This window comes from Triticum dicoccoides, chromosome 7A (assembly GCF_002162155.2).
Source record: "Triticum dicoccoides isolate Atlit2015 ecotype Zavitan chromosome 7A, WEW_v2.0, whole genome shotgun sequence".
Classification (NCBI taxonomy): Eukaryota; Viridiplantae; Streptophyta; class Magnoliopsida; order Poales; family Poaceae; genus Triticum; species Triticum dicoccoides.
Genome location: NC_041392.1, coordinates 516369799 through 516386863, shown reverse-complemented (window position 1 = coordinate 516386863; position 17065 = coordinate 516369799). Strand labels below are relative to the sequence as shown.

The 17065-nt window shown below is 46.7% G+C and overlaps 1 protein-coding gene across 2 annotated transcripts; it reads right to left on the bottom strand.

The window, feature by feature from the left end:
- Nucleotides 1–2238: 2238 nt before the first annotated feature.
- On the bottom strand, nt 2239–5114 carry LOC119332298 (probable F-box protein At4g22060). 2 transcript variants are annotated; one of them, XM_037605483.1, is made up of 3 exons: nt 4059–5114; nt 3420–3953; nt 2239–2592 (listed from the first exon to the last, which is right to left on the bottom strand). In XM_037605483.1, the coding sequence occupies exons 1-3, from the start codon at nt 4615–4617 to the stop codon at nt 2483–2485; spliced, it is 1203 nt and encodes a 400-aa protein (XP_037461380.1). In that variant the 5' UTR covers nt 4618–5114; the 3' UTR covers nt 2239–2482. The 2 variants fall into 2 exon arrangements, with proteins under 2 accessions (XP_037461380.1, XP_037461379.1); XM_037605482.1 differs by having other exon boundaries at nt 3420–5114.
- Nucleotides 5115–17065: the final 11951 nt, after the last annotated feature.

Sequence of the window (17065 nt, the reverse complement as noted above, 5' to 3'; positions counted from 1 at the left end):
TGGGTGCAAGTTTTATTCCATGGCTATAAATTCGATACATGTGTGACATGTGAGCCACAATTGTCACTGATCCTAAACCCCATAGACAACCCCGAAACCCTATAAAAGTCTTTTGTTGTGTGAATCAGACATTAAGTATTATAATGTTTGCAATACATACTAAATGCATATTAGTACTATACTGTTGTTGGGACTTATTTTGATTTTGTTGCCGATGTACATATTGTTACAAGTATTGTTTGTCTTTGCTCAAAGGATAACCATGGATATAGCTAGATATCCAACTGTTATGGGCATGGGTAGAAATTATCCCATGGATATATCCGCACATGGGCATGGGCATGGGCGTGGATCTCGAGGAGCTCTGCACGTCGAAAACCGCCCCATTGCCATGCTTAGTCATATGTTGCTGGAGTGGCATAACCCCTTTTTCTTCCAGAATGGGCATAACCCCTTAAGATCTAGTTTCATAGCATTCAAAGTTTTGCATTCAAGTGTTTGAGAATTCATCTACCAACACATGTACATGAAAATCAACTCTTCGAGTGTCCGGAAATGCCTGCGTGCTTAACTTCTCATGCCCTTCAATTGTCAGTCAGTGATGATATTCCAAGCGACATCTCATTACAAACGTTAGCTGATGATGTGTTTGTACAACTTCAGGGGGCCGTGGCCTGGTAACCATTATCCATATGACTAAACAACGAAGATATTCTGCTGGGGTTTTCTTCCTAATTGGTTTATCCCGAGAAATCCGTAATCTAAGTCTAGGCATCAGATCCTTGATCGACTCAATCCACGTACATTGTATCTTGGATATTCTGAGAAGTTGGGAATACAAAATAGTAGAGAGGGATAGCCTAATTTTCATGAAAGCATTTTGTTGTGAAGAAAAGAATGAACTACAATTTCAAGTGGAGTCGTATGCAGTCATGGAAGTACCAGTGAAGCTCATGATATCATTTCAAATTCAAGGTACACAGATGTCCGTGCATGATGACTTCAAGACGGTGAAGGACATATTGGCAGGTTGAGTTTGTTGGATGTGTAAAATACACATACAGGTTAGGCTATAGTCGAATTCGTAATTATCAAAATGTTAGGTGCATGAGTCAAACAAGATAAACCCATACTTAATATATTATGGCACTGCCGGATGGTCAAAATAGATTAGACGAAATTGGTAGGGTAGACACTAGATCAAGAGAAGAACGGTGCCTGTAGGTGGGTATCCGGACCGGCTGCGGCGCGGTGATTGAGATGGTATGTGATGGCCTTGTTGGGCTTTCTCATCGATACATATTTTGGATTTAATACATTGAGATTAGAGGAACACTAGTAGTGATGCACTAGGATGTAGATATTCGCGCTGAATCTCGTTATCAAATGTTGATGTCGTGGTATAACTGATTCCTGGATGATCGAGGTGAGCATTTCCGATGATTGGCTGGTCACTGTAGATAAAAGAGTCTGATTTGATCCTACTCAACCTTATCAAGCTGTATATTTGAAGCTGTACCTCTACAGAGGGAAATAGAATGCAACATTTGAAGCTGTGTGGTTCTTCTGCTGAACATACTGTAGGAGAACCTACAAGATAGTTGCCACTGGTGTTCGCAGAAACCAGTAGTTGACTCGAGCGTCCTCGCCATTACGATAGGCGTCTACCATATATTGGTTGTTGAAACACCCAATTTCAGGTGGTGGTCGATGCATCCCTTGGCGAGGCCGACTCACGGAAGCTTCTTGCCAGAGCAATAACATTTGTATTGTTTGTCGCAAGAGACGAATAATACCATACATTAATGAGATCCTTCTCTGATTTCTTCCTCCCTGTCTGGGGATCTGAATTGGTAACAAAGGTATCATGATGGCGCATGCGAATGCTGCAGCATTACAGCAGAACTGTCAAGAATTGTGATGTGTGCGTGTGAATACAAGAATTCTGCACGCCACAATTTCTCAGACGAACAGCTACAAAACGGTCATGCATCACCATTCCGAAATTCGGTCTCAAGCAATTGACCAGAAACTAGTTCTGAATCATATTTCGAAAAAAAGTCAGCTAATACACAAAGTGCGACAGGGATGCTGATAGTTTCACAGTTTAGGACTGAATTTTATAATAATTCCAAATTTGTTAAGCTGTAACAAAGATGAAGATAAACTAATAGGAATAAGAAGAAAGAGGATACCCCAGTTTCACTTGAAGCTCAAAGATCCCGATGCCACGGTGAGTTGACTCAAAGGCTACTTGAAGTTCAGTAAACTGAAAGCAAAGACTACATGGCAAGTTTCATTGATATAAAATGTCAGCCGGGCGTCTCAGCTAATCTCCCTCCGTTGTAGCTTTACTATGACCCCGACAACGAGTCCAGTCAGTGCCCCGAGACAGAATACAAGGAAAGCTATCTCCTGTCTTAATACAAATGGCCAATGAGATCATTAAGCTCGACATGTATCAAACTGTAAATTTTACAGTTCAATATCTGTCAAAAAACAAAACACAGTTCAAACGAGGCGATGCTTTCGTGATCTGATTGTTGATGACAGCACTGGAGAGTTCCCTCCCACAATTATTATCTTGAAAGCCTGCCAGTATAAGTAGGAATTAGTTAGCAAGCATAAACATCGTTTCATTATGTACAATAGATACCGCACTCCTATTTAACATATATTCCCTCCGTTCCTAAATATGTCTTTTTAGAGATTCCAATATGGACTACAAACGGAGCAAAATGAGTGAATCTACACTCTAAAGTGCGTCTATATACATCCGTATGTAGTCGTTATTGAAATCTATAAAAAGACTTATATTTATAAACGGAGGGAGTAAAAGGTAATCAGTTGTGAAGTTTGAAATGCAATTCTGATCTACACTAGAGCAAACGAAGAAGGCACTGTACCAAAATAAACTGAAAACAGAAAAAAAAAGAGAAATCTAAGAGATACTTTCAGCGATTCCACCACCAATGCAATGCTAAATCATCTCTAAAATACACATCTTTCTGAGGATGCCATTTAAAAAACACATGAAGAGTTTTCAAAAATTCTCAAACGTAAATGAAATAAAAATGTACTGCAAAAAGAAGAGCATATATAACACCCGTGCAAAGTTCAACTCCAAATATGCTTCCATTTATCAAATAATAAGAGATAAAATTGACTGAACAGAATGAAAGCTTAGTTTTATGTTTAGAACATTATTCACATTCAATTTTGTCTTTTTTGCTGAAGCTATTCTGAACATCCTAATTCGGACCAAGCCTACGCGGACACGCATATAATTCGAAGTGCATTTCTCTTATTATGTACGTAAGCACTGAAAAATGAAATGAGAGAATGGTTGCTATTGAAAATGGAATATACAACAAGTAGCATTTGAGAATATATATACTGGAGAGAAGTTGAAACCGTACCTCTTTTTGCAAGGTTGGGTGTCAACCATATTGGAGGGAACCACGTCCGCCAGGGTTCAGGATAAACCACCTTACATGTGGTATCAGTTTCCAAGTTGTACACTCCTATGTCACGGAGATCATCTTTCCCGGTTACTAGTTCGTCATCATGATCATCAGTAAAATATACATGGTTTGGCATCAAGTCTGGATGATGCTTTACACTGAAGCAAGACGTTGTACTTTTGCCGATAAACAACGCATGGTCACCTATTCCTTTCATCTTGACACGCTTTTGCTCAACAAAATCTACCTTGTACACTTCGATTTTAGTGATATACGTCTCACCACCTGGTTGTTCATGATCCAGAATCTGCTTCCTATCAACCTGGAGGACATCTCCCCATGGGGCCTTAACAATGTATGATCTTTCACCAAACAAAAACATATCTGGCAAAACTCTTTCGTGGATGACAGATGGTCCATTTAAATTAAACGCATCAATTGCACCTTGAGGAGTCATTGCATAGAACCATCCATCATGGGATATGCAATCTGCATAGAAATTACATATTTTGAGCCAATTCCAGTGAACATCTCCCACTTTGGTAAACGAGAGCTGAGCATATGGCTGGTGGATGAGCATGACAATGCATTCACCTTTCGATGGATCAGATGATAAAATTGCCTTAGTATAGAAAAAATCACCATACTCGTCCAAATCAGATACATAGGGTGTATCCTCCACCCTCGGAAGCTCTCCGTCGTAGTAAGACACCTCATACTTCTCAAGAACTCCGCCATCATTAAGGATAGGTTTGACGTGTTCCATGGTCGTTGCGGGAGGGAGTGCAATCCTGTCACCAGTGATCGGATTGAGCAGCGTCAGGTCAGACCTTTTATCCATGGTGACTATCCATCCATGTGTTGAGCCAATCCAGTTGTTGATGGGAGGTTCAGGCAGGGGCATGGTGTAGGCCTTTCGCTCCGAGAGACTGTACATGCCAAGAGCGCTCCTGCCAGCGGCCTCAGTGCAATAGAGTAAACAGGGTGTCTGGGAGGCAGGGCAAACACCGATACGCCGGAGCACAGAGACCGCCTTGTGCCAGGCTGTGCAGACGGAGGCGGATCGGAGGAGATCCGGGCACTCGAGCAACTGGAGTACGGTGGTTAATATATCCGCCGGTAGCCCGGACCAATCTGGGGCTGGAGCTTCCATCGCCAACCCAAGATGATGGCGTTGCGGCGCCTAATTGCCCAGTCGACGGCCAAGGTTCTGATTTCTACCGCCTAACTGACGCCGGATTCGGGAAGGTGGGGTGGACGTGGAGCTGAGAAACCCGGGCCAAAGCGCGCGGCGGGGCGAACGGGCCCGCCGATGATGGGGCGGCGACGCTGCAGAAGGAGAGCAGGCGCACGGAATGGGCCCATCCACGCCGGAGCGGGCGCTGGCCACTGCCAGGCAGCCGCACACCGCGGCGGCGGCGGCACTGGTGCGCAAGACGGCAGCGCTGGCTCGGCCGGCGCCGACGGCGCTGCTGGGCGGAGGGGAAGGGAAGGAGAGCCGGAGAGACTTGGGAAGGATTGGGATTTGGGAGGTGGTCGCCGACACCGTTGTTTATCCGGTTGCAGCCGCCGTAAGGAAGGGGAACGAGGGCGGCTCGGTCGTGAAATCTAGCTCGGCACGCCTTGGGCCGTGCCTGGGCTGCGAGGGCGAACCTATTTGCCGCCCACTTCGAGCGAGCAACCGAGAGAACTAGTACTCATGAGGGTTTCTCGTGCCGCCGTCGCCGTCGTGATAAATTTAGGTCCTCCCACCTTCAGTTGTCCTTAGCGTTGAGGGTGAGGGACCTCATATCTTTTAAGACATTTATATTCTTTGTCAATATCTAGTGATCATCAGAATTTTGTGAAAAAAAACTTAGCTCTTTATTTTGACGGTGTCATGAGGTTAGAGAGTTTTTTATCCTCGTGTATCCGTTTATTCGGATCTGATGAGTTAATGTTGGTGTGTCAAGCTTTTTTTTATTGGTTTGATTTTCTGTGAAAGTGAAATTTTTCATCGGCATCATGATGAAGAGATAGTGTTTCAACGTCCTGCACTTTTAAGGAATTATCCACGGTCCAAATACATTCATCGATCAAGACTTTTCATCTTTTTATTAGATGGACGAGTCAACATGCTTTCAAGAACCATATATCTCGATTGTAGCGAGATGAATTGTACACTCGCCTTAAGGGGTTTCATCCCTTTGTAGCTAGGGGGGCAACCCGTTGTAGTCTTTTTTTCGCTGTTTGATTGATTGGGATGCCCAACCGTGTTCGATCACTCGTTACTTCTGTTTTTTCCCTTTCCTTTTCTTTTCTGTTTTCCTTTATTTTTATCCTTTTATCAGTTTTCTCTATTTGTTCATGGGTTTATTCATTTTTTTGTTTTTCTTTGTTTTCTCATCGGTTTTATCCGTTTCTTTCACAATTTTCACTAGTTTCTCTTTTCTTTCTGTTGTTTCATTTTCTTTATTTTTTCTTACTTTTCACTAGTATTTGGCTATTCTTTTTTCCTTTCTAGGTTCTTGAGAGTGACTAAATGGCTCCAGAGCTCATCTGCACCTGCAAATAAACACTAAAACAAAAGAAATATGATAAAAAAATTAAAAAAAACTATTTTTTTGCATGCAAGACGTGTTAGTGCATGAGGTCCGTGCAAAATTTCAGGTCATTTTGATATCTGAGATTTTCTCAGAAAAAAATTGGGATCTGTGAAAAAGTTTAATGTTTGTACGCATTGTTTGGGACTGATTTTTTTTTTTTTTGCTAAGAGCTACTCAGGTGTTCAAATGTGCTGAAATTTGGGACGGACCTCACGCACTAAAATATCTTGCATGCTAAAAAATCATTTTTTTTGTATTTACTTCGATTTTACCGTTCACCGAGATTAGATGAGCCCTGGAGCTGATATTTGTTTTTTGCTATCCTCTCTTTCGTTATTTGTTCCATTTTGATTTTCATTGTTTTTCCCATTCTTTTGTACTAGTTTCTTTGTTTATATTTTTAGTTTTCACTTTACTTTCGTATCCTTCGTTTCTTTTTTGTTTTTTCTTAGTTTATCTTTTTGGTTTTCATTGTTTTCTTAGTTTCTCTTTTTGAATAGAATAGGGGCATTTTTATGCATGTTTAACAATTTATTCAAATACATGAAATATCTTTTGTATACATGTTGAATATTTGTTCAAATACATAATTAAATTGTTTTCAAACATCTATTTTTGGTATCAACTTTTTTCATACATATTTACATTTTTTGCATATACGTTGAATATTTTTTCAAATACATGATTACATTTTTTTCAAACATCTATTTTTATATCAACTTTTTGTTCATACACATTCTAATTTTGTATACATTTGGAATGTATTATCATTTTTCGATTAGATGATTAATGTTTTTAGTACATATTTTTTATGTATACTTTTTACATACACACTTTACATTTTCATTCATCAAAAACATTTTATTTATGCATGTTTACCATTTTTCAATAAAATTATTGGCATTTTTTAATAGATATTGTTTTTGATGTCTAATTTTTGCACACATATTGTACATTATTTTACATTAGGAATTTTTTATGTACATGGTTAATATTTAAAAATAATAATTAAACATCCATTTTTTATTTCTACTTTTTTGTATAAATAATTGTACATTTTATGTATACATCAAGAACATTTTTCATATACATGATTAATAATTATTTAAATGTATGATTAATGTGTGTGTTGTGTGTGTGTGTGTGTGTGTGTGTGTGTGTGTGTGTGTGTGTGTGTGTGTGTGTGTGTGTGTTTGAATGTCTATTTTTCTTTCATACACACTGTAAATCTTTTGTATACATCAACAACATTACTTTATACACATTTAACATTTTAAAAATACATGATTAACATTTTTAAATAATGTAAATGATTTTCATAATAGATATATTTAGAATATTTTAAAATCCTTTGGAATTTATGAAAAAGTAGAAAAGTAAAGCAAAAATGTTAAAAGATGGAAGAAGAAAAATGCGCTAGAGGCCTGTGGCCTCTGCTGGGTCGGCCCATTCTGGGGCTTGTAGCAAGGCTTCCTGCCATCTTGCTGTAAGCCAGAAATAGGGGCGCCCTGTATTTTGTTTGTCCTCTTTCATCCGAAGTTGTCATGCATCGCCACCGGCGATCTTTCGGCCGTTTCCAACATCGACGAAATCGAAATGGCATGCTCAAAAAGGAGAAAAAAGATGGCCATTTCGCTTCTACAATGGTGAATGGACATGAACGGCAGGCATCAAGCATGGAAGCTGTACTTTGCTTCTAGCCACCATGTGTTTCCTGTCCTCCAAATATCTTGTACTAGTTTCTTTTACATACTCCCTCCGTCCTAAAATACTTAATTTAGATCTAATACCTCTTTTGGTTTGGAGGAATTTTATAGGGATCTAGAGGATAAGATTTTTACAGAGTTCGTTTTCCTTTAGAGCCCTTTGATTCATAGAAATAGATTTTTATTTTTATATAGGATTGGTTCCTATCCTTCATATTTCATTGAAAAATAAAAATGAGTCTAGACTTAATGAAAAAATTCATTTGGTGTTAACCAAATGACATCTCGTTTTCTATTCCTATTCATAGGATTTGACATACATGCTATCTCATTTCCTACAAAATTCCAATTCCTATGAACTACGATAATCTTATTCTATGAATCAAAAGAGGTCTAAGATTTTGAGAGCGGAGGTAATAGTAATTAGCTCATTAGCTCTTGGTCGGTCGGTGTGTGGCAGCTGATTGCAGTATGTCGATCGGTATTTACTGACGATGTGCATGTGTGATCACATAGCATCGATCGTATGATATGATTCATATCATATTCAGGCTGGCCAGGCGGGAATGGATCGAATCAATTCCTATGGTCTGGTCTGTCCGGGTCAGGGAGCAGATGTTGCGGATTACGCGCAGTACTCCTCGCACGTGGCCCAGATGCACGTACGATGCAACTCCTTGACGCATGTCTCGCCCAGGACCATGACCTCGAAAACACTGGCACTCCGACTCACTACCTTTGTTGTCCGAATGTCGCCGCCCGGGAGCTGCCTGTGTCAAGAGCCGTTGGAGGTTGTTGAGTAGTATATGTGTTATGTGCATATTGTGTATTGGATTTGTTTCCTAGTTTCTTGTATAGTTGAGGTCCGTGACCCACCTTTACACATCATATATACGTATATATGCACGAAGAGCAATACATCGTGCAATTCACATATTCTGTCGTGCCGCCGCTGCCGCCCGCGCGCCTCCGCGCCGGCCGCCGCTCCTCGTTCTCCCAACCCATGACGCCTGCTCGCTAGCTGCCATCACGCGACGCCCCCAGCTGCAGTCCGCGTTGCCCGTCGATTCCTACACCGCGTCGCCCGCCAACTCGCCCCAACCCGCATCGCCCAAACCCGTCCCAACCCGCATCGCCAGCTGCCAACCTGCATCGCCAGCTGCCATCGCCGCTTCCGCATCGCCCCATCGCCCGCTGCCATCCCGCCCACTCCCACCCGCGCCCGCCCGCTAACCGCTTCCGCCCCAACCCGAAACCCCTCCGCGAGCAGCCTCATGCGGTCGGCCGCGGGGACGACCGGCCGCGCCGATGCTCCAGCAGCCAACTCGGCCGCGCGGGCCACGCGAGTTGCAAGGCGGCCAGCTCAACGGGCCAGTGTAGTACAACTGCGCAGTGACCACCGGACCAGCGCACCCGACGCACGCACGGACGGTCCAAGACGTCGTGTGGCCACTGATCTGTCGGAGTCGATGACGATGTCGATGAAGACGTCGTGGTCCGCCGCCGCCTCTGCCGTCCCGCCGCCGGCACCCTCAGGTATGGCTCCATCGCCGGTGCCCTACGACGCGGCCTCGCCGCCGTACGGGGCGGCCGCCAATTACGGCACGTTCGGCGTCGCCCCGCCGGCCCGCCCCGACTTGCCGCACGACTCAACCCCGCTGCCCCCGCTGGCGTACGTCGCCGCCCCACCACTGGCGCTCTCCGGCCAGTCCGTCGTCGCCCGCCGCCAGCGCCGACTCTGCCCATCGACCCCTTGCTGTTGCGCGGGGCCTTCGACGCGCCCGTGTACGGGGCTCCCGGGTACTGGTGGGGGTCATTAGCAGGCCAGCACTCGCCCGCTTGGCAGCAGCCAGATGACGCCCAACACCCGCAGCATCTGTCAGTGGGCTAGCAGGTTTTTTCGGCGGGCCATCCGGCCTACCCGGCACCACACGCGCAGCCAGGGCTGCTTCCCATACCGTCTGAAGAGTACCCACCGCCGTTGCCGAGCGATGGCTACGGCCTCCCCATGGCATCTCCGTCCCCCTCGCCGGCGCTGCCGCCGGCGCCCTAGGACCCGGTGCTCCTTCCCGCACTGCATGCCGCTCCTACACCGAACAACTACACCGAAGGTGATGATTGGTACATGGACACCGGGGCTACGGCTCACATGTTTGCTCATCCTGGTAATCTTGCCTCCTTCACCCCCGTCACCACCGATCGCCGCATCATTGTCGGCGACGGTTCCACACTCCCTATCACACATGTCGGGCACATTTCTTTTCCTTCTAACCATACCTATTACTTTGTCTAACATACTTGTGTCACCTCATCTTATTAAGGACCTTATTTCCATTCGCCGTTTAACTCGTGAAAATTCTGTTACTGTTGAATTTTACAAGCTTGGGTTTTGTGTCAAGGACGCTCGAACCAGGATAGTACTTCACCGATGTGACAACCTCGACGAGCTCTATTCGGTGCATTCATCGTCCACCTCCACCACCACACCGGTTGCTCTCTTTGCCGGCGTCGATCTCTGGCACGCTCGTTTGGATCATCCCAACCCCGTCACACTTCATCATATTCTTAGGAGTTTTAGTTTCAGTTGCCATAAGATAGAGGATCACACCTGTCATGCCTGTCGTGTCGGCAAACATATTTGCCTCCCGTTTAATAACTCCACCATCATAGCTTCTTTTCCTTTTCAGTTGATTCATAGCGCTGTGTGGACCTCTTCGGTTCCTAGTAATTCAAGATATTTATATTATCTGGTTATCCTTGATGATTATTCTCATTATGTGTGGACTTTTCCTTTGCGCAGAAAGTCGGATGCACTCTCCACTTTGACGGCTTTTTACTCCTATGTCAGCATGCAGTTTGGGCATCCCATCCTTGCTCTTCAGACTGACAATGGAAAAGAGTTTGACAACCTTGCTTTCCGCACTTTTCTGTCGCACCACGGCACAATTTTTCGTCTCACATGCCCATATACTTCCCAGCAGAACGGTCGAGCCGAACGCGTCCTTTGCACTCTGAACGACTACGTTCGCATGCTCCTTTTCCATCCTAACGTACCGCCTCGTTTCTGTCCGGACGTACACGCTACTGGTTCTCTTCTCCTTAAAATCCGCCATTGCCGCCCACGGTGGAACTATGCACCTCACCATCTTCTCTTCGGTACGCCCCCATCTTATGATGGCTTGTGTATTTTCGGGTGCCTTTGCTATCCTAGCACTGCTGACTCAGCTCCTCACAAACTCGCACCTCATTTTGCCACTTGCATCTTCATCGGCTACCCTCCAATTCCAAGGGATATCGATGCTACGATCCTGTCTCCCACCATGTGTTCACTTCCCGACATGTTTACTTTGATGAGCATGTGTTTCCGTTTCACCAGGTACCCCTGACTATTCCTCCCGCCACCGGTGACGCGGGCTCTTAGACGCCTCTCCCAGGGCGGTTGCGCGCCTCTCTTGGCCTGCCCCTGGCTTTGAGGCGCGCCCCCCCGCATGCGGCGCCTCCTCCAGCTACGGTGCTGGCGCCCCTGATGTTGGCGCCCGTGGCTCCCTCGGCGCCCCCGGCGCCTGCGGTCCCCCCGGCGCCTGCGGTCCCCCCGGCGCCTATGGGCCCCTCGGTGCCCCCGACGCCTGTGGCCGGTCCGGTCACCCGTGCCCGTATGGGCGTTTTTCGCCCGAGCTCGCGCTACGCCTTAGATCACTACGTCCATGCAGCATCCACCTCTGAGCCGTCGCCGTTGCCGTCCTCCGTTCGAGCCGCTCTTCGTGACCCGCTCTGGATGGCTGCGATGCAAGAGGAGTTTGACGCCTTGTAGTGCAATCGGACGTGGCAGCTTGTTCCTCGTCCCCGGCACGCCCACGTGATATCCAGGAAGTGGGTATTTAAACACAAGCTCGTACCCTTGATCGCTACAAAGCGCGCTAGGTCGTTCGTGGCTTCCGACAGCATGCTGGCATCGACTTCACCGACACCTTCGCTCCGGTCGTCAAGCCCGGCACGATACACACGGTTCTCCACCTTGTGGTCTCCCGTGCTTGGCCGGTGCACCAGATGGACATCTCCAACGCCTTCCTCCATGGTCACCTTGAGGAGCAGGTCTTCTGCCAGCAAACCACCGGGTTTGCTGACCCGACGCTTCCCGACCACGTGTGCCTGCTTTCGCGGTCCTTGTACGGACTCAAGTAGGCTCCGCGCGCTTGGTACCAGCGCATCGTGGCGTTTCTCCACCAGCTTGGGTTCCACTCTACCCGCTCGGACGCCTCGCTCTTCGTCTATCATCAGGGCTCTGACACAGCGTACTTGCTGCTCTATGTCGACGACATCATCCCGACGACATGTACGGCTGGTCTCCTCAGTCAGCTCATGGCTCGTCTTCGCGCTGAGTTCGCCATCAAGGACTTGGGTCCTTTGCACTACTTCCTCGGTGTCGAGGTGGTGCGCCATCAGGATGGCTTCTTCCTTCATCAGCAGAAGTACGCTCATGAGCTCCTGGAGCGCGTCGGCATGCTTAACTGCAAGCCCGCCGCTACGCCTATTGATACGAAGGCCAAGCTTTCTGCCACAGATGGTTCTCCTGCTTCAGATGCTGCTTTCTATCGGTCTATCATTGGTGCTCTCCAGTACCTCACTCTGACTCGACCGGAGATCTAGTATGTCGTGCAGCAGGTGTGTCTTCATATGCATGCTCCTTGTGATGTTCACTGGGCTGCCATCAAGCAGATTCTCCGCTATATCTGTGGCACTATGGATCTCGGCGTCATGCTTCATGCCTCCGCCGACATCGCCCTCACCGCCTACTCCGATGCAGACTGGACGGGCTGCCCTGACACTCGTTGCTCCACTTCGGGCTATTGTGTCTACCTTGGACCCTCACTTATCTCGTGGTCGTCCAAGCGGCAGCCTACAGTCTCTCGTTCTAGTGCTGAGGCTGAGTATCATGCGGTGGCCAATGCCATCGCCGATTGTTCGTGGCTTCACCAGCTGCTTCAGGAGCTCTCTTGTCCTGTGGACCGTGCCACGATGGTCTACTGCGCAACATCTCGGTGGTCTACCTCTCCGCTAACCCGGTGCATCATTGACGGACCAAGCATATTTAGTTGGATATTCATTTCGTTCGGGAACAGGTGGCCCTTGGCCATGTTCGTGTTCTACACATCCCTACTTCCCAACAATTTGCTGATATCATGACCAAGGGCTTGCCTACGGCGTCATTGAGGACTTCCGGTCTAGTCTTTGCGTTAGCCGCGGTGCCGCTTCGACTGTGCGGGGGGTGGGGGTGTTGAGTATATGTGTTATGTGCATATTTTGTATTGGGCCCATCTCCTAGTTCCTTGTATAGTTGAGGTCCGTGTCCCACCTCTGTACATCATATATACGTGCCTATGCACGAAGAGCAATGAACAAAACCCTATCCCCTCCCGTGCCTCCCCTGCGAGGCGATGGCCATGGCTCCTTCGATCTCAGCCGCTAGCCCCACTCTTCCTCCCTCACCGTCGCCAGAGGGCACGGATGTGCGACCGTCGGAGGTGGCCGCGGGGTTCTATCCTGCTCTCGCGCGATAGGGCGTCATAGGCCGGTCCCCTCGGCCCCGACTGCTCTTGCTTAAATCATTACTCTTCATTCTCTCGTGCTCCAGCAATTGCATTCCCTAGACAACTATCATTTAGTCGATCTACCCAACTATCTATAATGGATCAGAGAAGGATAAGCAAATTAAGCGCACAAATATTTATTAATTCAGAAGTTCTTGAGACCTCATTCTCCTTTTAGTTTCGACTCTCGGCCCGGTATAGCTTGACACCAGCTAGACGGGCCGGGCTGCATGGAGGGCGGGGTGCACCTAGGCATCGGCGATCGGATCTGGCAGGCCGACGGGGCGGGGCGGACGCTATTGTACCGCATCTCGGCGGTGGTGGTTCCCCGCTCCTTGGGCAGCTGTTCGGTCCCATAATGGGGCAATCTTGTGACAACTACGTTAGCACGGCGATCGGGGTCCTACAAGCGGCATGGGGTTGTAGTGGACATATCCTTTCTGGACCCGAGATGACGGTGCGCGGGGCTGGGTGGGTGTCGTTGGTGTTGACCGAACGCATGGTGGTGGAGGTGAGGATATAGGGTCCATGCTCGGGCGGACCAGATCCGGGCTCAAGGTGGACCGGGGCTAGTGCTCTGGCTAGGAGAGGTGGGGCTTGGCCTAGGATGTGCATGCGATCTGCGAGTTCCTCTTCTCACGAGCATGCTGGATGATGGTGATGGTCGTGACGCCGCTACGTCGTTGGATGGATCAATGTTGGCGGCCTCAGACTTGGCGTCTTATGAATTTGCCTGGGTCAAGCCATGGGCTTTGGCCTAGGCCTGCTTGGGGAGGGCCATCGGCAAACTCAAGGTATTGTCCCTAAAGGAAATATGCCCTAGAGGGAATAATAAAGTTGTTATTTATTCCTTATATCATGATAAATGTTTATTATTCATGCTAGAATTGTATTAACCGGAAACTTAGTACATGTGTGAATACATAGACAAACAGAGTGTCCCTAATATGCCTCTACTTGACTAGCTCGTTAACCAAAGATGGTTAAGTTTCCTGACCATAGACATGTGTTGTCATTTGATGAATGGGATCACATCATTAGAGAATGATGTGATGGACAAAGACCCATCTGTTAGCTTAGCATAAATGATCGTTTAGTTTTATTGCTATTGCTTTCTTCATGAGTTATACATATTCCTCTGACTATGAGATTATGCAACTCCCGAATACCGGAGGAACACTTAGTGTGCTATCAAACGTCACAACGTAACTGGGTGATTATAAAGATGCTCTATAGGTGTCTCCGATGGTGTTTGTTGAGTTGGCATAGATTAAGATTAGGATTTGCCACTCCGAGTATCGGAGAGGTATCTTTGGGCCCTCTCGGTAATGCACATCACTATAAGCCTTGCAAGCAATGTGACTAATTAGTTAGTTACAGGATGATACATTACGGAACTAGTAAGGAGACTTGCCGAAAACGAGATTGAACTAGGTATGATGATACCAAAGATCGAATCCCAGGCAAGTAACATACCGATGACAAAGAGAATGGCGTATGTTGTTATGCGGTTTGACCGATAAAGATCTTCGTACAATATGTAGGAGACAATATGAGCATCTAGGTTCCGCTATTAGTTATTGACCAGAGAGGTGTCTCGGTCATGTTTACATAGTTCTCGAACCCGTAGGGTCCGCATGCTTAATGTTCGATGACGATTTTGTATTATATGAGTTATGTGTTTTGATGACCGAATGTTGTTAGGAGTATCGGATGAGATCACGGACATGACAAGGAGTCTCGAAATAGTTGAGACATAAATAATGATATATTGGACGATGTTATTCGGACACCGGAAGAGTTCCGAGAGGTACCGAGTAAAAACGGAGTGCCGGAGGGGTTACCGGAACCCCCCGGGGAAGTAATGGGCCAACATGGGCCTTAGGGAGAGATATGGTAGGCCAGGAGGAGGTGCCACGCGCCCCCCATGGGGAATCCGAATAGGACTAGGGGAGGGGGCACGACCCCCCTTTCCCTCTCCCTGTCCCTCCCTCTCCCTTCCTTCTTCCCCCTTCCACCAAGTGGAATCCTACTAGGACTTGGAGTCCTAGTAGGACTCCTCTCTCTTGGCGCGCCTTACAGGGGCCGGACGGCCTTCCCCTCTCCTCCTTTATATACGGAGGCAGCGGGGCACCCTAGAACACACAAGATCAATTGTCTTAGCCGTGTGCGGTGCCCCCCTCCACAGTTTACCACCTCGGTCATATTGTCGTAGTGCTTAGGCCAAGCCTTGCGCCAATAACTTCATCATCACCGTCGCCACGCTGTCGTGCTGACGGAACTCTCCCTCGTCCTCAACTGGATCAAGATCTCGAGGGATGTCATCGTGCTGAACGTGTGCTGAACACGGAGGTGCCATACGTTCGGTACTTGTATCGGTTGGATCGTGAAGACGTTGAACTACATCAACCGCATTAGTAAACGCTTCCGTTTTCGGTCTACAAGGGTACGTGGACACACTCTTCCCTCTTGTTGCTATGCATCTCCTAGTTAGATCTTGCGTGTTCATAGGATTTTTTTTGAAATACTACGTTCCCCAACAGTGGCATCCCAGCCAAGTCTATGCGTAGATGTTATATGCACGAGTAGAACACAAAGAGTTGTGGGTGATAATAGTCATACTTCTTACCACCAACGTCTTAATTTGATTTGGAGGTATTGTTGGATGAAGCGGCCCAGACTGACATTACATGACCGCGTTCATGAGACTGGTTCTACCGACGTGCTTCGCACACAGGTGGCCGACGGGTGTCTGTTTCTCCAACTTTAGTTGAATCGAGTTTGACTACGGTCAGTCCTTGTTGAAGGTTAAAACATCACACTTGACGAAAAATCGTTGTGGTTTTGATGCGTAGGTAAGAATGGTTCTTGCTAGAAGCCCGTAGCAGCCACGTAAAACTTGCAACAACAAAGTAGAGGACATCTAACTTGTTTTTGCAGGGCATGTTGTGATGTGATATGGTCAAGACATGATGAGATATAAATTGTTGTATGTGATGATCATGTTTTGTAAAAGTTATCGGCAACTAGCAGGAGCCTTATGGTTGTCACTTTATTGTATGAAATGCAATCACCGTGTAATTGCTTTACTCCATCACTAAGCGGTAGCGATAGTCGTAGAAGCAATAGTTGGTGAGATGACAATGATTCTACGATGGAGATCAAGGTGTCAAGCCGGTGACGATGGAGATCATGATGGTGCTTTGGAGATGGAGATCAAAGCCACAAGATGATGATGGCCATATCATGTCACATATTTCAATTGCATGTGATGTTTATCCTTTATGCATCTTATTTTGCTTAGTACGGCGGTAGCATTATAAGATGATCTCTCACTAAATTTCATGGTACAAGTGTTCTCCCTAAGTATGCACTGTTGCTACAGTTCGTCGTGCCGAGACACCACATGATGATTGGGTGTGATAAGCTCTACGTTCACATACAACGGGTGCAAGCCAGTTTTGCACGTGCAGAATACTCGGGTTAAACTTGACAAGCCTAGCATATGCAGATATGGCCTCAGAACACTGAGACCGAAAGGTCGAACATGAATCATATAGTAGATATGATCAACATAGTGATGTTCACCATTGAAAACTACTGCATCTCACGTGATGATCAAACATGGTTTAGTTGATATGGATCATGTGATCATTTAGATGACTAGAGGGATGTCCATCTAAGTGGGAGTTCTTAAGTAATATGATTAATTGAACTTTAAT